General features: G+C 48.7%; 1 protein-coding gene across 1 annotated transcript; it reads left to right on the forward strand.

The window, feature by feature from the left end:
* Positions 1-505: 505 nt before the first annotated feature.
* Positions 506-8566, forward strand: MAG (myelin associated glycoprotein). Its single transcript, XM_044668611.1, has 8 exons — positions 506-659; positions 1639-1935; positions 2223-2480; positions 3093-3353; positions 4615-4902; positions 5129-5225; positions 6770-6869; positions 8029-8566. The coding sequence occupies exons 1-8, from the start codon at positions 506-508 to the stop codon at positions 8191-8193; spliced, it is 1620 nt and encodes a 539-aa protein (XP_044524546.1). The 3' UTR covers positions 8194-8566.
* Positions 8567-17318: the final 8752 nt, after the last annotated feature.

Raw genomic sequence — 17318 nt, forward strand, 5'->3', positions numbered from 1 at the left:
AGCGGCGGCGGCGGCGGCAGTGGCAGCGGTGGCGGCGGGGGCAGCGGCGGCGGGGGCGGGGGCGAGGGAGGAGGGGGAGGGGGGGGGGGGGGGGGGGGGGGGAGGAGAGAGACAGAGAAGACAGAGAGATGGGGGGAGAGAGAGGGGGAGATAGAGATAGAGAGACAGAGAGAGAGGGAGAGACGGGGGGGGGGGCGGAGAGAGACAGAGAGGCAGAGACAGAGGGGAGAGAGAGAGACAGAGACAGAGACAGAGAGAGACAGAGAGAGACAGAGAGAGACAGAGAGAGACAGAGAGAGAGAGAGCACAAGCATTTTAAGGTCGACCAAGCCTTTTGTATACATTCAGCAGCCCTCACTCCTCACTCACCACACCTGTTGGCGGTGGATGCTATTATTATCCCCCAACAGAGACACAAAGCTTTGCCCCTTCTGTGTCTGTGTCTGTATTCGGGTGTCCTTGGACTGTAAACTGGGGTCCCCCTTCACACCCTGTCAGGAGGAGGATGGGTCTGTGTAATTCCTTGCACCCTGGCCTGGGCTGTCACGTGCAATCAGACTCAGAGATGTTGGTGGCAGGGATTGTGTTGGGCCTGGTGCTGGTGCAGAGAGCAGGCCAGGCAGTCACTAAGAATTCTTTAAAGGCTTACTATGTGCCAAGTATGGTGCCAGGCCCTGAGGTTACAAAGAAAACGCCACAAACAGTTCTTGTCGGCGAGGATCTCCCTTCTAAAGGGGGTCAGGAATAATGAAAGTCAGACTGTGGGTCTCAGGTGGTCCTCAGCTAGTAAAGACTGGGGGGTGGGGGTGGGTAGCTGGGTGGCTCAGCAAATAGAGTCAGACCTAGAGACAAGAGGTCCTGGGTTCAAATCTGGCCTCAGACACTTCCTGGGCCAATCACTTGACCCCCATTGCCTAGCCCTTACTGTTCTTCTGCTTTGGAACCCAGACACAGTATTGATTCTAAGTTGGAAGAGAAGAGTTGAAAAAAAAAAAGAATTGAAGTTGGGGTTCCAAGAGAGGCCTTCCTGTCTCCAAGTCCAGTGTTCTCTGTCCTCGCTCCTGTTTCTACCTACAATAGTCCATTCTCTGCCTGCTTTCACCCGTTTCCACCCAATTCTCCAGCCTCCAAGCATTTGCTTCAATCCCAGAATCTCAAAAAAAGGATGCAGTGGGTGGGAGGGAGGTAGAGAATTAACTTATCAAGACTAAGACTAACCCTCAGCCCTGAGCTTGGTAGGGCTCCTGTGCCCAGATTCTTAGGCTTCCTATTTTGCATTAGTGCCATCATCACAGTCCCCAGGGGCCCCGGCTTCTAAGACTCTAGCCCAAGAATATAATGACAGTTTGGGCCCAAAGGAGAGGGGATGACACAGAGCTGCCCCTGCCTTGGGCACAGCCTAGAGCAGACATACTGATACAAATGCAGACCTCCATCCAGGGCAAAGCAGAGAACACTGGACCAAGAAACAAGCGGGCAGTGAATGAGATCACTAAGCTCCCCACGTTAGGGGTCAGTGTAGAAGGCTGGGTAGGCCCACAAATGAGGAAAGTGAGAAGAATACCTCGGGAGACTTGTCAGGCTAGAGGGAGAAAAGCCATGGGTGGCTCCATTACTGACTCCCCCAAACCCGGACAGACACCCCCAGCATCGTGGTGCCCCCTGAAGTCGTGGCGGGCACAGAAGTGGAGATCAGCTGCATGGTGCCTGACAACTGTCCTGAGCTGCACCCAACGCTGAGCTGGTTGGGCCATGATGGCCTGGGGGCTCCGGCTGTGCTGGGCAGGATGCGGGAGGATGGGGGGACCTGGCTGCAGGCCTCACTGCTGCACTTCGTGCCCACTCGAGAGGCTAACGGGCACCGGCTTGGCTGCCAGGTCACCTTCCCCAACACCACCTTTCAATTTGAGGGCTACGCCAGCCTGGACATTAAATGTGAGCTTGGGGACAGTTCCTGGAGGTGGGGAGGGCAGATCCTGAGGTACCAGAGTCTAAAGAGGGAAGTAGAAACTTTCCCCTGAATTTCTGGGCCCTGGGAGGGAGGGAGGGACTGAACGTGTAGGGTGAAGGTACCTGGGATCTGGGAGAACGATGGTGGGCTTCACAGGGTGAGTGTCTGGGTGCTGGGGGGAAAGGGAGGCCTTTGGGAAAACTTGGGTCTTCAGATAAACACCAGAAACATGCTCGAATTGCCTGAAACTTCTTGGTGTCCCTGCTCTCAGACCCCCCTTTAATTGTGGAGATGAATACTTCTGTGGAGGCCATTGAGGGCTCACAGGTGAGCTTGCTCTGTGGGGCAGACAGTAACCCAACCTCTCTGCTCACCTGGATGAGGGACGGGGCTGTACTCAGGGAGGCTGTGGCCAGGAGCTTGGCCCTGGAGCTGGAGGACCTGACCCCCGAGGAAGATGGCATCTATGCCTGCTTGGCTGAGAACGCCTATGGGCAAGACAACCGCACCGTGGGCCTTAGCGTCATGTGTAAGTCATTTCCCCTAGATCTAGGGAGCAGACACTCCCCCATCTCCTCTCCCTGGGGACGGGGTGGAGAGATTATAAGAGGAGAGGGTTAGGGGAGCACACTGGGTTCATATCTTGGGAGTGGGTTGGAAACAGACTTCTTTGGCTCATAGATTTCTCAAAAGCAATTAAACAGGGGCAGCTAGGTGACTCAGCGGATAGAGTGCCAGGCCTGGAGTCGAGGACCTGGGTTCTAATTTGGCTTCAGATACAGCCTGGCTGTGTGACCCTGGGCAAGTCATCTGACCCCAACTGCCTAGCCCTTATCACTCTTTTGCCTTGGAACTATTACCTGTATTGATTCTAGCCAGAAGTAAGGATTACAAAAATTAAAGGATGAGGCTGGAGTTGAGTTGGAGCTAAAATCACAATAGTTAGAAACAAGAGGCCAGAGACAAAAGGCCTAGAATTTAGGGCCAGCTTTCTGAACATCAGCTTGGGTTTACAGCTATCCTAGATTGGCATTTGGGGTCTGGACAAGGTTACGGCTGGGTTTCTGGTTTCCAGGACAGTGTGGATGGGTTCAGGGGAACATCCCACCTCTCAGATGGTCTCTTTCTCCACGGCTCCCAGATGCTCCCTGGAAACCTTCAGTAAACGGAACCGTGGTGGCCGTGGAAGGGGAAGCTGTGTCCATCTTGTGCTCCACACAAAGCAACCCAGACCCCATCCTCACCATCTTCAAGGAGAAGCAGATTCTGGCCACGGTCATTTATGAGAGCCAGCTGCTGCTGGAGCTGCCAGCGGTCACTGCCGAGGATGACGGCGAATACTGGTGTGTGGCCGAGAACCAGTATGGCCAGAGGGCCAGCGCCTTCAACATCTCGGTGGAGTGTGAGTCCTCTGCCCCATTCAGCTTCCCCACTCCCTCTCCATTATTCCCCTCCCTGCTGCTCCCCGTCCCCTGGGGACTAGGAGGGGATTCCTGGTCAGGGTCTGAACCTGAAATCTCATTCCTACTCTTGGCCTGTCATGGAGATCTCGGGGAAAGGTGACTGGTTGGAATTCTATTCATTCCAAAAGGCATTTATTACGTACCAGTACAGAGCCAAGATGAAAAACGGGGCCTGTCCTCAAGCTACTGTGGTTGTGTAGTTGAGCCGAGGGGTGCGAAGATGCAGTATTTATGATGAAAAGGAAATAAGAGATCATTTGTGAAGGGAGAGACAGTACTAGCAGCGAGAGGAATCGGGTACCCGAAATGGGGCTGAAAGAATCTAAGGATTCTAAGATGTGGCGTTTAAGAAAAAGCGCATTCCAGGCATGAAGGACAATCGGTGCAAGGTACAGCCTGGGTTATGGAGAATAAGTCTGAAGAGGCAGAGTCAAGGCAGGCTGGGAAGGGCTTTAAATGCTGAGCTGAGGATCCTAAGTTTTATCCTAGGGGCAACAGGGAACCAATGAAGTTTGTAGAGCAGGGGAGTGACTGCATTCCAAAGGTAAACCAAAGTGATTGCTTCTGTCACTATCTACCTGCAAATGAGCACAGAGAGCTGATATTTGATTGATCGATCAATTCATGCTAAAGCCACACTGTGAAAACCTTTAAGAACAGTTTGGATCTCTCTGAGTCCATTTTTTCAGATGTAAAATGAAGGGGTGGGTTCAGATGACCTCTGAGGTCCCCTTCTGGCTCTAAGACTGACTTCTAGACAATAAGGGTCAATGGAGCCTCTTTAGCAGGAGAGAAAATAGGGTCAGGGCAGTGCCTTAGGAGGAAGAATCTTCTTGGTGGCCTGGGCAGGCTAACCTTGGGTGGAGAGTCTCCACTCGGTCCAGGTATGAGAAGGTGGTGGCCTGGAAAGGAGAGGAGAAACAGGAGAGAGATCACAGAGGAGGCTCTGCTAGGTGCTTCTCCAATGTTTTATCCATATCCTGACTTTCTTTCCGCCCTGCCAGGGTGCTTTCCTCCTGCCCAGACTCACACTGGGTGGGAGGGGGCTCTCCTCCAGGAGATTCGGGGAGGCTTCTTGGAAAAGGCAGGATTCGAGGATCCCCTGGGCCGAGGGATAGTTTAGTGGGCTGGTGTTAGGGAAATGTCTGCTTCTTCAGAGGAGGAGCGAGCCAAGCATTGCTAGCGTACCCACTCTTACAGTTGCCCCTGTGATCCTCCTGGACTCCCACTGTGCAGCGGTGAGGGACATGGTACAGTGTGTCTGTGCCGTCAAGTCTAACCCGGAGCCTGCAGTGGCCTTTGAGCTGCCATCTCGAAATGTGACCGTAAATGAGACGGAACGGGAATTCGTGTACTCGGAACGGACGGGGCTCGTGTTTACCAGCATCCTCACCCTTCGGGGGCAGGTGCAAGCCCCCCCCAGGGTGGTCTGTTCCGCTCGGAATCTCTATGGCACCAAGACCCTTGAGCTGCCCTTCCAGGGAGCCAGTGAGTAAGCCAGACGTGGCGGCAGTGGGAGGAGGAGGGAGGTTCCCCTTTAATCCTCGCCCCTTGTCCACGAGGGACCTCGGCCTCCTCCCCATTCACCCTGACCAGTGATGGGAGGCCGTGTCTTTCCAGGCCCCATGCCTCTTCCCACTCCTACCTATACCTTCCCCACACCATTCCTCCCCCTGATGGGCCTTGCGGCTGTCTGGTTCTCTCCTGGCTCTAGACCGACTGATGTGGGCAAAAATCGGGCCCGTGGGAGCAGTAGTCGCCTTTGCCATCCTCATTGCCATCGTCTGCTACATCACCCAGACGCGCAGGAAGTGAGAGTGCTGGGGCCGGGGGGCAGAGATTCAATGCCTCCTAGCCCTTGTCCAGGGCAGGGTGGTGGTGGCTTCTAGGCGGCTGGTTTGGGAACATGGGGGACATGGAAGGGATCTGACTTTAATGGAACAGAGGTGCATTTTCTTACGAAGGCCCCCCATGTACGCTCCTATGCTGTACATTGCTAGGAGGGGAGTAGAGGAAGGAGGGGAGAGAGCCTTTGTCCTTAGGAAGCCCCCAGGAGCAAGGCAGGACATGAACAAACGGAGTCTACAAAAAGAAATCCAGTCAGAGGGAACACTGCACACAATTAATCCTGAAACCCCCCATTGTCTTTAATGCATGCAGTCAACAAGGTCTGTTAATAAGCACCTCCGATGTATAAAAGTGGGTGCTGGGCCACAGGGACCCAGCGCCAAAATGAAGACCTCCTTCTAGCCTTCTCTGATAAGGAAGTTGGGATCGTCTGAGGAGACAAAGAACCCCAACCAAAAGCTTCTTGGTTCATGCCCTTTTACCTTTGGAATCATTACCCTTAAAACCTTTCCATCTACGCCTGGAGAGGGGAAGTCCTAGGCTCAAATCTGACCTCAGGGACTTCCTGGCTGTGTGACCCTGGGCAAGTCACTTAACTCCCATTGCCTAGTATAGCCCTTCCCACTCCTCTGCCTTGGAACCAATACATGGTTTCTATTCCAAGACAGAAGATAAGGGTTTGAAGAACGAAAATCCTGTCCTATCAAAGGACTGTCCAACTTTGAAGGCCCTGCCCTTCCTCCGGCCTTTGATCTGCTATCAAGCCCAGATCAATAAGGCTTGTCAATGAGGCTGGGAAAGGAGCTCCAATTGGTGGAGAGTCTCTATGGGATGAGGCAGCTTGCCTCCTCTCACCACTTACCACCAGGGGGAGAGGGAGGATGCTCTAGAGCTGCCAGGCTGGGTGACCAGAGAGAATCCAAACGGAGACTCCGAATCCCCAGCAGCCTCGAGACTTCACTTTATCACCAAGAGAAGCCCCCAAGTGTCCTGGTCAAGGAAGGGGTTGAGTGGGGGCTCGGATGGGCCACAAAATGGCAAGTCCCCAGGGAAGGGAAGTGGCCAGCTAGAGAAGGGGGGCCATTTCCTGTAAACCGAATAGTCTACGTTCAGAAGGGGCCAGCGGAGCTGCCAAGAGCTAGAACAAGTATGAGACTGCCTCAAGACACTAATGGGCCAGGGAGGGTAGACTTCTTTCCCAGAAGCTTCTTGCCTCGTGGTCCTCCCCTGACTGAGTGGCTGCAGCGCACCCCGATCTCACCAAGGGTGCTACTGCTGTGATGCCCTTTCTCACAGGGCCTACCCCATCCCACCCCAATCCTTGAAGCCCAATGACTACATCCATGTGCCTCGACCAACTGCTTTTGCCCAAGCTAAAAATCTTCCTAGTTACAGCTTTGGGAATCAGGGTGGGAACTAGTAAAAAGGTAGCTTGCTACCTGACTAGAGGGGTAGGGGCTGGAGACACTGGGGTTCCCCCTGGGCCTGATGGATACTGCCCTCATAGGAAGAACATGACTGAGAGCCCCAGCTTTGCAAGTGGGGAGAATCCCCCTGTTCTGTTCAGCAGCGACTTCCGTATTCCGGGGGTGCCCGAGAAATCTGAGGTGAGGACTAGGGAGTACCAGGCATGGGGGAGGGGTCCAGGGGGTGGCAGGGAAAGTCAAGAACCAGACTGTGCACTATTTAGAGTTGAGGAGAAGGGGTGCTGGCAGCGGTGGGAGGTGAGTGGGAGCTGGAGCCTTGGAGGGAAGTGGGAGACGGAAAGCAGGAGACCCGAGTCTTTGGAGAGGAGAAAGCATAGTCCTGCCAAGTGTCTGATAGGTGAGGAGGGGCATAGGGGATGGAGTGCTCAGTGCCTGGGCCAGGGGGAGGGGGATGTATATTCTCCCCTGGTCTCCCTGGACTGTGACTCCGTTTCCTTCTTTAATAGTCCAAAGAGGTCTCTACCCTGGGAAGTTACTGAGCGCCCCAGGTAGGTTCCCTGTGGCCTCAGTGTCTCCGGCTCTGGGACCCTTTTGGGGTCTCGGGGCTTACGTGTGTGCATGGGTGCATGTGTCTCAGGCTTTCTAAAGGTTAAGGCCAGCCCTGCCTGTGGGGAGAAGGAGGGAGAGAGGGGGGGAGGGCTAGGGACCTAGAGACAAGCTGCCCCTGTTCTCATGCCCTCTGTCTAGCTGCTGGTCCTCACTGTGGTCTTTGTCTCTGTTTGAGCTATCAGTCAGTACTGTCAGTCGCCACAATGTCCTAAGCATCCCCCATGTGTAAGGCTGTGAAAAGATGGAGGGGAGCTATGAAGGAAGGGGAGCCATTGTCCCCCTATAAGGGAACAGGGAAAGGCCAGGAATATACACAGAAAAACCCTGGCACGGCTGCCAAACACTGCATGTCTGCCAATTGTTGAGAGTGAATCCCAGGGCAGTGGGTGTCATCAGGGAAGGCTCGCTGGAGGAGGGGGAGTGGGGAAGGATTCTGTCTCAGGAGAGAGGTGAGGGGAATTGTGGAAGGGTCTAAAAGGTATGGATGGAGACCCGGAGATGCGTAGCGCAGGCTGAAGGCTGGGCCCTCCACCACGCAGCAGAGTGGAATAACAGGAACCAAGGCTTAGGGGGCTGGGGGGCCAGGAGAGTCTTGCTTTGACTCAGTAAGCAACAGGAAATGACTGAGATGAGAAGAAATGCAGCAAACTCTTGCCCTCCTGGGCAGAAGCCCTGAACTGGAGGTGAAAGGAAGGAACACCTCTGGTGATCGATGGTCACCCCCTCCTAGAGTGAGAGGCGCCTGGGCGCTGAGAGGAGGCTGCTGGGCCTTCGAGCGGAACCCCCGGAACTGGACCTGAGCTACGCCCATGTGGATCTGGGCAAGCGCCCCACCAAGGATAGCTACACCCTAACAGAAGAATTGGCTGAGTATGCAGAGATCCGGGTCAAGTGAGAGGCTGAGGGGCTGCCTGCCTCTTACCTGCCCTCAGGACCCCCCACCCCAGGATCTCCCCAGCCACAGCCATGTGTGGCTTCTAGGGCTAGCTTCTGGCTCCCCTTCCTCTCATGGCAAAGTGAGGGGGGAAGGGAAGGGGAGAGGACCTAGCAGTCTGGCCTCCCCCTCCCCAACCCCCCCCCCCATCTTCCTAGATCCTGGTTCTGCCCTCTCCTTTCCCACATCATGGCTCCTCTCTAACCTCCATCTACTTTGTTCATCAGTCCAGAGGGGAGTTGCTGTCCCTGTTATTTATTACAATGCCCCCCACCTTCTCCCTTTCTCCTCTGTGGCCCCAAGGTCTGTACAGAGGGAACACTCAATAAATGTCCTTGAGGCCACCTTCCTTCTCCAGTCTCCATGATTTTCGCCCTTTCCATAGAGGTCTGGGGAATAGGGCCCTGCCACCTGCCACCATCGCCACAACCCATCAGCACTGAGCATGGGAGAGCCTGGTACGAGGGGAAAGGGAAACAGTGAGCAAAGAAGAGATGAGTGGCGCCCACAATCCCTGCCCTCGAGAAGTTCCTGGGCTTGAGGGGCAGACAATATGGGATGCCCGGCACTGGGCTGGGCACGGAGTACGTGCTTCCTGAATCCACTGGGCCTGGCCCAAGCAATCAACCAGCATTTACAAGTGCTAACCATGTGCCCAAAGCTGTGTTTGGGCCCAGAGCACAGGGGCACATTCTGGGAATGAAGCTTTGGAAAAGACTTGTGAGGATCTGAGAAGATACAGAAGAAAGTACCTGACCACCTTCCCTGGTCATCGTCCTGCTCCTCTGGAGGAGACTCTAGAAGACTCTAGAAGCACCTAGTCCTAGGACAACTAGGGGGCTCAGTGGATAGAGAGCCAGGCCTGGACTTGGGAGATCCTGAGTTCAAGTCAGGCCTCAGACACTTCCTAGATGTGTGACCCTGGGCAAGTCATGTAACCTCCATTGCCTAGCCCTTGTCTTTCTGGCTTAGAGTTGTTGCTGAGAGAGGGCTTAAAAAAACCAGCTAGTCCACCCCCCTCCTTCACAGAAGTGAAAGCCCCTAGAAGGGAAAGTCTCGTCCAAAGCTATACAGGCAGGGCTCAGATTGGACATGGGGTCTCTGAATGCCTTGAGAAAAGTGTCTGACCAATCTCAAAGCCCTGTATAAAGGTGAGCCATTCTCCTGAGGCACCAGGGGATGGGGTGTAGGGGACTTGGGAGCGAATCACTGTACCTGTGCTTGCTTTGGTCTCCCAGACAATGCCCCAACACGTGCTCCTTCCTCATCACTTTTCCTGAGCACTCAGGACAAACTCAAGACAGGGGGAGACCCAGGCCTTGGTTTAGAGGGAGGCTCTTAGCCTCATGCCGAGGAGACAGACTCCCTTAAGAGGAGCCAGGCCTGGAGAGAGGAGGTCCTGGATTCAAATCTGACCTCAGATACTTCCTAGCTGTAAGGCCCAAAGCAAGTCACTTACCCCCAATTGCCTAGCCATTGCCACTTTTCTGCTTTGGAACAAATACTTAGGATTGATTCTAAGACAGAAAGTAAGGGTTTAAAAAAAGGAAAAAAGAAAAAGAAAAAGAAGACACAACTTACCAACGGGAGAGGCTAAGAGGGCCTGTTTTGGGGGGTCAGAAGAATATAGGCTGGCCCGGGGAGGAACTGGACCCTACTTTGTCCTGATCATTGTACTCCTGGTAGTACATTCAATTAATCAGCAAATATTCATTCAGCACCTACTCTGTCCCAGGCACCGTGCTGGGTGCTGGAGATACAAGTGCAAAGAATGAAACAATCTCTGCTCACCAAGAGCCCAATTTTAATGAAACAGCAAGCACAAAACTCTCTCCCTTTCCTTCCCTCTCTCTCTCATCTTCTCCCTTTGTCTCTCTGTCTCTGTGTCTCTCTCTTCCCCCTGTCACCTTCTACCTTAATTGCCACCTTAAATACATTTTCTCAAAAGCCCTGCTGTTTCTCGATTTGGGTTACTCATAGGACCACAGATTTAGAGATGGAAGGGACCTCAGAGGGTCTCCAAGTGAACCTCTTTATTTTACAGAGGATGAAACTGGCACAGGTAGGTGATGTGATTTGCCCACTGACATGTGGGTAGTAACTGGAAAAACCCAGAACCTTTGTCTCCTGATCTTTCATCTTCCTCCCACTGTTTTTTTTTTGTTGTTGTTGTTTTGAATAGACCCTTACCTTCTGTGTTGGAATCAATATTAAATATTGGGGGGCAGCTGGGTAGCTCAGTAGACTGACAGCTAAGCTTAGAGATGGGAAGTCTGAGGTTCGAATCTAGCCTCAGACACTCCCCAGCTGTGTGACCCTGGGCAGGTCATTTAACCCCCATTGCCTAGCTCTTACTGCTCTTCTGTCTTGGAACCAATACATAGTGTTAACTCTAAGGTGGAAGGTAAGAGTTAAAAAAAAAGGGTAAATATTGGTTCCAAGGCAGAAGGAGTATAAGGAAGGGCAAGGCAACTGAGGTTAAGTGACTTTTCCAGAGTCACACAGTTAGAAGTGTCTGAGGTCACATTTGAACTCAGGCCCTTCGACACCAGGCCTGGTACTCTAGTCATTGGGTTACCCCGCTGCCCCATCAATAGCCTTCTCATTAGGCTCATTGCCCCAAATCTCTCTGTATTTTAATCCAGAGGCAGCTAGTACTACAGTACAAGGAGTGTTGGGCCTGGAGTCTTTGTTTCCTCAACTGAAAATGGGAAGAATAGCAGCACTTAAACTCAAGGTGTTGCTGCCAAGATCAAATTGGATAATATTTGTAACAGAGCTCAACACATAATAGTTTTTTTTTCCTTTTCCTTCTCCATCAGGCCATCAAGGTGATGTGACTAAAGTTCTGGTCTGACCATGCCACATCACTGCTCAATATACTCCACTGTTTCCTCCCGTTCTCTCCAAGGTCAAACATGAACCCCTTTGTTCAGCATTTTTTCAATTTAAATAAGTTTTCATTAATATTTTGTATCCCTCATCACCATAGTATCTCTAAGTTCCTCCTCCTTTCCATCCCTGAAAGCCATCCCATATGACAAGTATCTTTTAGAGAGAAAAAAAAAATCAGCACAGCTGACCAATTCTTTGGAAAAAATCCAAAATGTGTGCAATGTAGAACATCTGTGGACCTCTCACTGCCACCAATGGGGTAGGTTGGGGGCATCTTCCCATCTCTCTTCATTCCAATCCCACTGGATCATATATTTCACTTTTATTTTCATTGTTGTGGTTCCATGTCTACTGATTCCTTGGCTTTTCTTTCTTCACTCTCAGTTCATGGAAATCTTTCCAAGCTTTTCTATACCCCTCACACAGAACAATTCTTACAGTGCAGTCATATTCCATTCCATTCATGTTTCACGATTTATTTAACCATTCCCCAGTTGATGGGCATTTACTTTATTCCTAATCCTTAGCTGTCACAAAAGTGCCATTATAATATTTTGGAGTTCATGGGGACTTTCCCCCCCTTATCAGTGATTCTTTGGGGTATAAGTTCAGAAAAGGAGTTTCTGGTATAAAAAGACTAGACTTTTTAGTCTCTTTATTTGCATAATTCCAAATCTAGAATAGTGGTACTATTTCACAGTTCCACCAACAATGTATCAGTGTGCCTTTTCTTCCTATATCCCCCCTCTGATATTGACTGTTGCTTTTTATTTTTTATCATTTTTGCAATTTACTGGGTTTTTTTGATGTGCACTTCTCTTTCTAGAGCATTTTTCATGAGGTTGTGAACACTTTGCAGTGCTTTTAAAAGAACTGTTTGTTTCTATCCTTTGACCACTCTATTGGAAAGTGGCTATTAGTTACACACATATACACACATGTACATTTAGTGTTTCTATATCTTGGATATCAATCTGTATCAGAGAAATTTGATACAAAGTTTTTTCTTCCCTTCTTGTCTTACATGTATTAATGTTATCTGTGCAGAAGCTTTTCAGTTTCAAGTTCCCTCTTCTGCTGTAATCTGAATACTATGGACTTTCAGTCACTTTATTTTTTTTTTAAGGTGGCCCTGACCCTACTGACTCTCTTCACCTCACCCTTGGACATCTCTTCTTCTCATTTGATATTCTCCCTTCCTCCCCTCCTCTTTGGCTAGACCTATTCCTTAATTTTTAAAATTTCATTTATTTTTGCTCTCCTTTCCAAAAATGATTTCTTTTATGCTCTTCATTATCCACCTTCTCTTTCTATCTATGCTAGATCTTCATTCTCTGATTCATGACCTTTAAAATTATCTGGTTTCTCTCTTTTCTCTGTATTCTTCATGCAATCAAAGTTTCCAAGGTATCTGTTCTACACTTTGTCCTCTAGGCACTTTCTGTTGCTGTCTTGTAGGGTTTGCCCCCAAGGATTCCCTTTTCCATTGTACTGTACAAGGTGCTGAGGGTCCTGTACATGGCACAAGAGTGGGGAAGGGAAGTAGACTGACTGGGAGAGGCCATGAAAGCAAAGAGATGGTGCATGTGGGGTGAGTCTGAGTGAGAAGTGAAGCCCAATGCTGAGGTTTCGAGGACTGGAATGGCAGAACTCTAGATAGTAACAAGATAGGTGGGAAGCGGGAAGTGGCCTCTTCTGACAGAATGCAATCTTTTCAAAACCTCTTCAAAGCCAGGCACTGTTCCATCTTTGTCACTGTATTGCCAGAACCTCTATTTTTTATTTTCTTTTAAACCCTTAACTTCTATATATTGGCTCCTAGGTGGAAGAGTGGTAAGGGTGGGCAATGGGGGTCAAGTGACTTGCCCAGGGTCACACAGCTGGGAAGTGTCTGAGGCTGGCTTTGAACCTAGGACCTCCCGTCTCTAGGCCTGACTCTCAATCCACTGAGCTACCCAGCTGCCCCCGCCAGAACCTCTATTAAGCACATAACAAGCTTAATAGATAGATGCTTGTCGATTGACTGATTAATTGTAAACACAGGCTTCCAGGAGCCCAGGACAATTCCAGAAAAGGGAAATCATGAACATTTTCTAATTTGGGAATTCTCAAGTTAAAGAGTTTGGGGTTTTCAGATGAACCGAGGCAATCCTTTTTTTGGGTGTTTCCTTGGAAGAAGAAGAGGCTTGTCCATATCACTAGTGTGAAATTATACTCAGGGAGCAAAGTGAGTTCCTGGCATGGTGCAGGTTTAGCAAGAAGGGGATGCCTTGTTCAGTAGCTTGAAGATGTTTATATTATTGGGGGAAGATATTTTAAACCACAAGGTGATATTCATTATGTCTTGGGAAAACCCTTTTGGACTCTGAAAGAAAAAAGGACTCAACAAACTTCAAAGGGTTGCTCCAATGACAACCCCAAGTTTAGTTCCTTTGTTGGGGAGCAGGGAGCTGGCAGGCCATTGGAGAATCTTTGTTCATGAGTTTCTGGGAGTCCTTTGTATCTTCATCTTCTATATTTAGCACAGTGCCTGGAATATTTGTTATTGCTGTTTAATTGTTCAGTCATATACAACTCTTCGTGACCTCATTTGGGCTTTTTGTGGCAGAGATGGAGTGGTTTGCCACTTCCTTCTCCAGCTCATTTGACAGATGAGGAAACTGAGGCCAATAGGACTTGCCCAAGGACACACAGGTTGAAGGTGTTTGAGGTTATATTTGAACTCAAGTCTTCCTGACTTCAGGCCCTGTGCTCCCTCCACTTCATCACCAAGCTGCCCTGGAATATAGTAGGCATCTAACAATAGGAGCTGTATAGGAACTATGTTACCCATATTTGGGGAAGCCTGGGCATACTCTATATCAGTGGATCCCAAACATTTTTGGCCTACTGCCCCCTTTCCAGAAAAAATATTACTTAGCCCTCTGGAAATTAATTTTTAAAAAATTTTAATAGCAATTAATAGGAAAGATAAATGCACCTGTGGCCATCACCAATCCCCTGGATCACTGCAGCACCCACCAGGGGGTGGTAGGGTAGCATCCACTTTGGGAATCACTGCTCTATATCCAGGGTTTATTGCAATTATTTCCTGGAGCAGCTCCAGGCAAAGCCAATGAGCTAAAGAGATAACCAAAAAGATGATCTTTTGGGGGCTGGGAGTTATTTTATATAAGCCCAGACTTATACTAGCAACTACAGAAGATAAGGAAAGGCTTCCTGTAGGAAGTTGCACTTAAGCTAAGCCTCAAAGAGAACTAGGAAATTTAGGTAGAGTTGAATGGGGAGTATATTTTAGTGTAAATCTGTGCCTAATCTCCCCATGGACTCCATATGTATTTGCGGGAGAGTGTGCCCCGAACTTTTGGGGAGTTGTTTTTATGATGTCATCTCAATGAAACACTTTATTAAAATCTAATTGAAGCTAGAAGCTGACAATCAATGGGGAGCACACCAGATGGGGACTCATGAGCAATGATACTAGAAAATCTACTAACCCTCAGAGTTACCAGATGATAGAACACTCTGGGGAAGATGGTGGCTGGCTCAAAGTCTTTCTCTCCCAATGCCTGCTATCTTCTTATGGGTTTCCAACATGCATACTGATGCTCTTCTTCAACTGGATTTGGAGTAAAAGTGTTGAAAGCTATCCAACAGCTCCAGGAATTTGATAAAGGACGGCTTAGGTGAGAAAGAAGGAAGAGGGAGACAATCTATCTGCCAGCTCATGGTTGCTTCTCCTTTTGACAAGGAGCATGGAGTTTATTTATACAGTATTCAAAAAACTCAATTCACAGAAAGCACAAAGGAATTTCATAGCTGCACAGACACAGAATTACCTCATGAAGATAATGCCAGACGAGAAAAAAGTCCCAAGGTTAAAAATGAGCCTCACTTCATCTGCTGATTTTGCTTAAATTCTGCTTTTTTCTGTCTTGGAGAAAAAACTGTTAACCTCTTAACTGCTGGTTTAATCAGAAGCATTTTATAATACTTGAGGCTATCCTCAAAACTAATTTAATATGTTTTCAATAAAGAAGACCCATGGAGAGGGGTTTGACTTTTTATCTCAGATACTTCATCTATCACCTGACCTGAGCCTTTCAGATAGAAAGGAGTCAATGTATGACCCTGTCAACTACATCAACTTTGATGGGATCCTGATAAAAAGATCTATTATACCTCCTATTTCTCTCAATGGCATTCCACATATCACCCTTTTTGTTTAAATTGAATGGCACTTAGGTTTTTAATAAAACTTTTAAAAAGGAGCTATAGAAAGTGGTCACAGGTTTTTTGGATATGCCATCTGTTCTATGACCTGATTTTCAGGTCACAGCCTTTAGCTGTAGAGACTTTGCAAACTACAGCTGGTTCTGATGGGATCCATAGATTATGCTAACCGTCCATGTGTCTCTCTATTGCTCTCAACATAAAAGGATCTGAGTTCAAGTCCTGACTACTACTTAAATTGTGACTTTGGGTCAATCATTTTTTTCTCTCTAAGCTTTAGTGTCCTCTCCTCTAAAAGGAAGCCAGGAAAAATATTCTAAACTAATTAATTTAATTTAATTAAAAAAAAAGGAAGCAAGATGAAAGATGATTTCCAAAGTCTCTTGTAGCTAAAAATCAGTGTAATAGCAGAAATCAAATGCTGGAACTGGAGTCAGGAACGCCTGAATGAAAATCTTGATTCTAACCATCTGTATAATCTTGGGCAAGTCACCTCCATTCTCACTTTCCTTATCCATAAAATGAAGGGGTTCATATAGTTCTCTGGCTGTTTCTGGCTGCAGCATCTCCCTGCTGCCCTGGCCAGACTGCAGGAGGGAGAATGACCAAGCAGAGGAGTCCAGTTTTAGCTGAAGCCTCTCCTCTACTCATTCAGATCTGGGCTTCTCCCTCTACACATCCCCTCTCACTCCCCAACTCCTCCATTGAAAAGACCTGTGCTTGCCATCCTTGGGAAATCTGAGGGGAGGATGCTGACTCACAGATGTCCAAGAAGATATCTAATTTTGCAAAAAAGAAAGGAAGGAAGGAGGCTATAGGAAGTCAGCAAGACTGGTGTCTACACTGACCCCTACTGAAGTTTACCTCAATCCAAAAAGACAGTGAGGAAGATAAATCACATGAAAGAGGAAAAAAGACTAAGACAGAAGACAATAATAGTTAGCATTTATTCATGTAGCCTTTTTTAGAACACTTGTTCTTTACAGCAACCCTGGGAGATGGGTAATGTTATTCATCTCAATTTACAGAGGAGGAAATGGATACCAAAAGAGCCTAAGTGACTTGCCCAGGGCCACACTACTAGTAAGGCTGAATTTGAACTCATTTTCCTGACTACAGGCCTAGCACCTCAACTGCTATGTCATCATCATCATCTATTATCAGAGGATTTTCCTGTGGAAAATGGAAAAAACTGGGGAGCAATTGGGTGGCTCAGGGATTAGAAAGCCAGTTCTAGAGATGGGAGGACCTGGGTTCAAATCTGGCCTCAGACCCTTCCTAATTGTGCCATTGTCCTTCTGTCTTAGAGTTGTTGTTGTTGTTGTTCAAACCCTTACCTTCTGTCTTGGAATTGATACTGTATATTGGTTCCAAGGCAGAAGAACAGTAAGGGCTAGGCAATGGGGGTGAAGTGACTTGCCCAGGGTCACCCAGCTTGTAAGTGTTTGAGGCCAGATTTGAACCTAGGACCTCCTGTCTCTAGGCCTGGTTCTCAATCCACTGAGCTACCCAGCTGCCCTCAGAGTTGTTATTAAGACAGAAAAGAAAGAGGTTTTAAGAAAAAGCTATTGAGATAGGCTAGGTGAGAGGTGACAAAGGTCTGAATTAGGGTGGTATCTGTTAAGATTATTTACTCATTTATTTATTTAACATTTATCAAGTGCTTATTATGTACCAGGCATGAGATGCAAACTAGGTTGTACGGTCAAACTTTGACAACTTATCAGACAAGAGGGAGAGAGAGAAGAGTCAAGGTTGACTCTCAAGTTGAGAACTTGGGTGACTGGACAGATAGTGATGTTCTTGATTGACATGGAGAAATCAGGAAGAAAAGAAAGTCTCAGGGGAAAGACAACGAGTTCAGTTTGGCATAAGGTGAGTGTGAGATGATTCTCCAACTCCTGGACAGAGATGGTGAATAGGCTGTAAATGGCAGCTATCTTCATAGGGATGAGAAT

The sequence above is a fragment of the Gracilinanus agilis genome, chromosome 3 (assembly GCF_016433145.1).
Source record: "Gracilinanus agilis isolate LMUSP501 chromosome 3, AgileGrace, whole genome shotgun sequence".
Lineage (NCBI taxonomy): Eukaryota > Metazoa > Chordata > Mammalia > Didelphimorphia > Didelphidae > Gracilinanus > Gracilinanus agilis.

Coding starts and splice junctions, on each gene's coding strand:
- MAG (XM_044668611.1), top strand. CDS start 506: ATGGGTCTGTGTAATTCCTTGCACCCTGGCCTGGGCTGTCACGTGCAA. Junction 660..1,638: donor AAAGGCTTACTATGTGCCAA/GTATGGTGCCAG, acceptor AAACCCGGACAG/ACACCCCCAGCATCGTGGTG. Junction 4,903..5,128: donor GCTGCCCTTCCAGGGAGCCA/GTGAGTAAGCCA, acceptor TCCTGGCTCTAG/ACCGACTGATGTGGGCAAAA.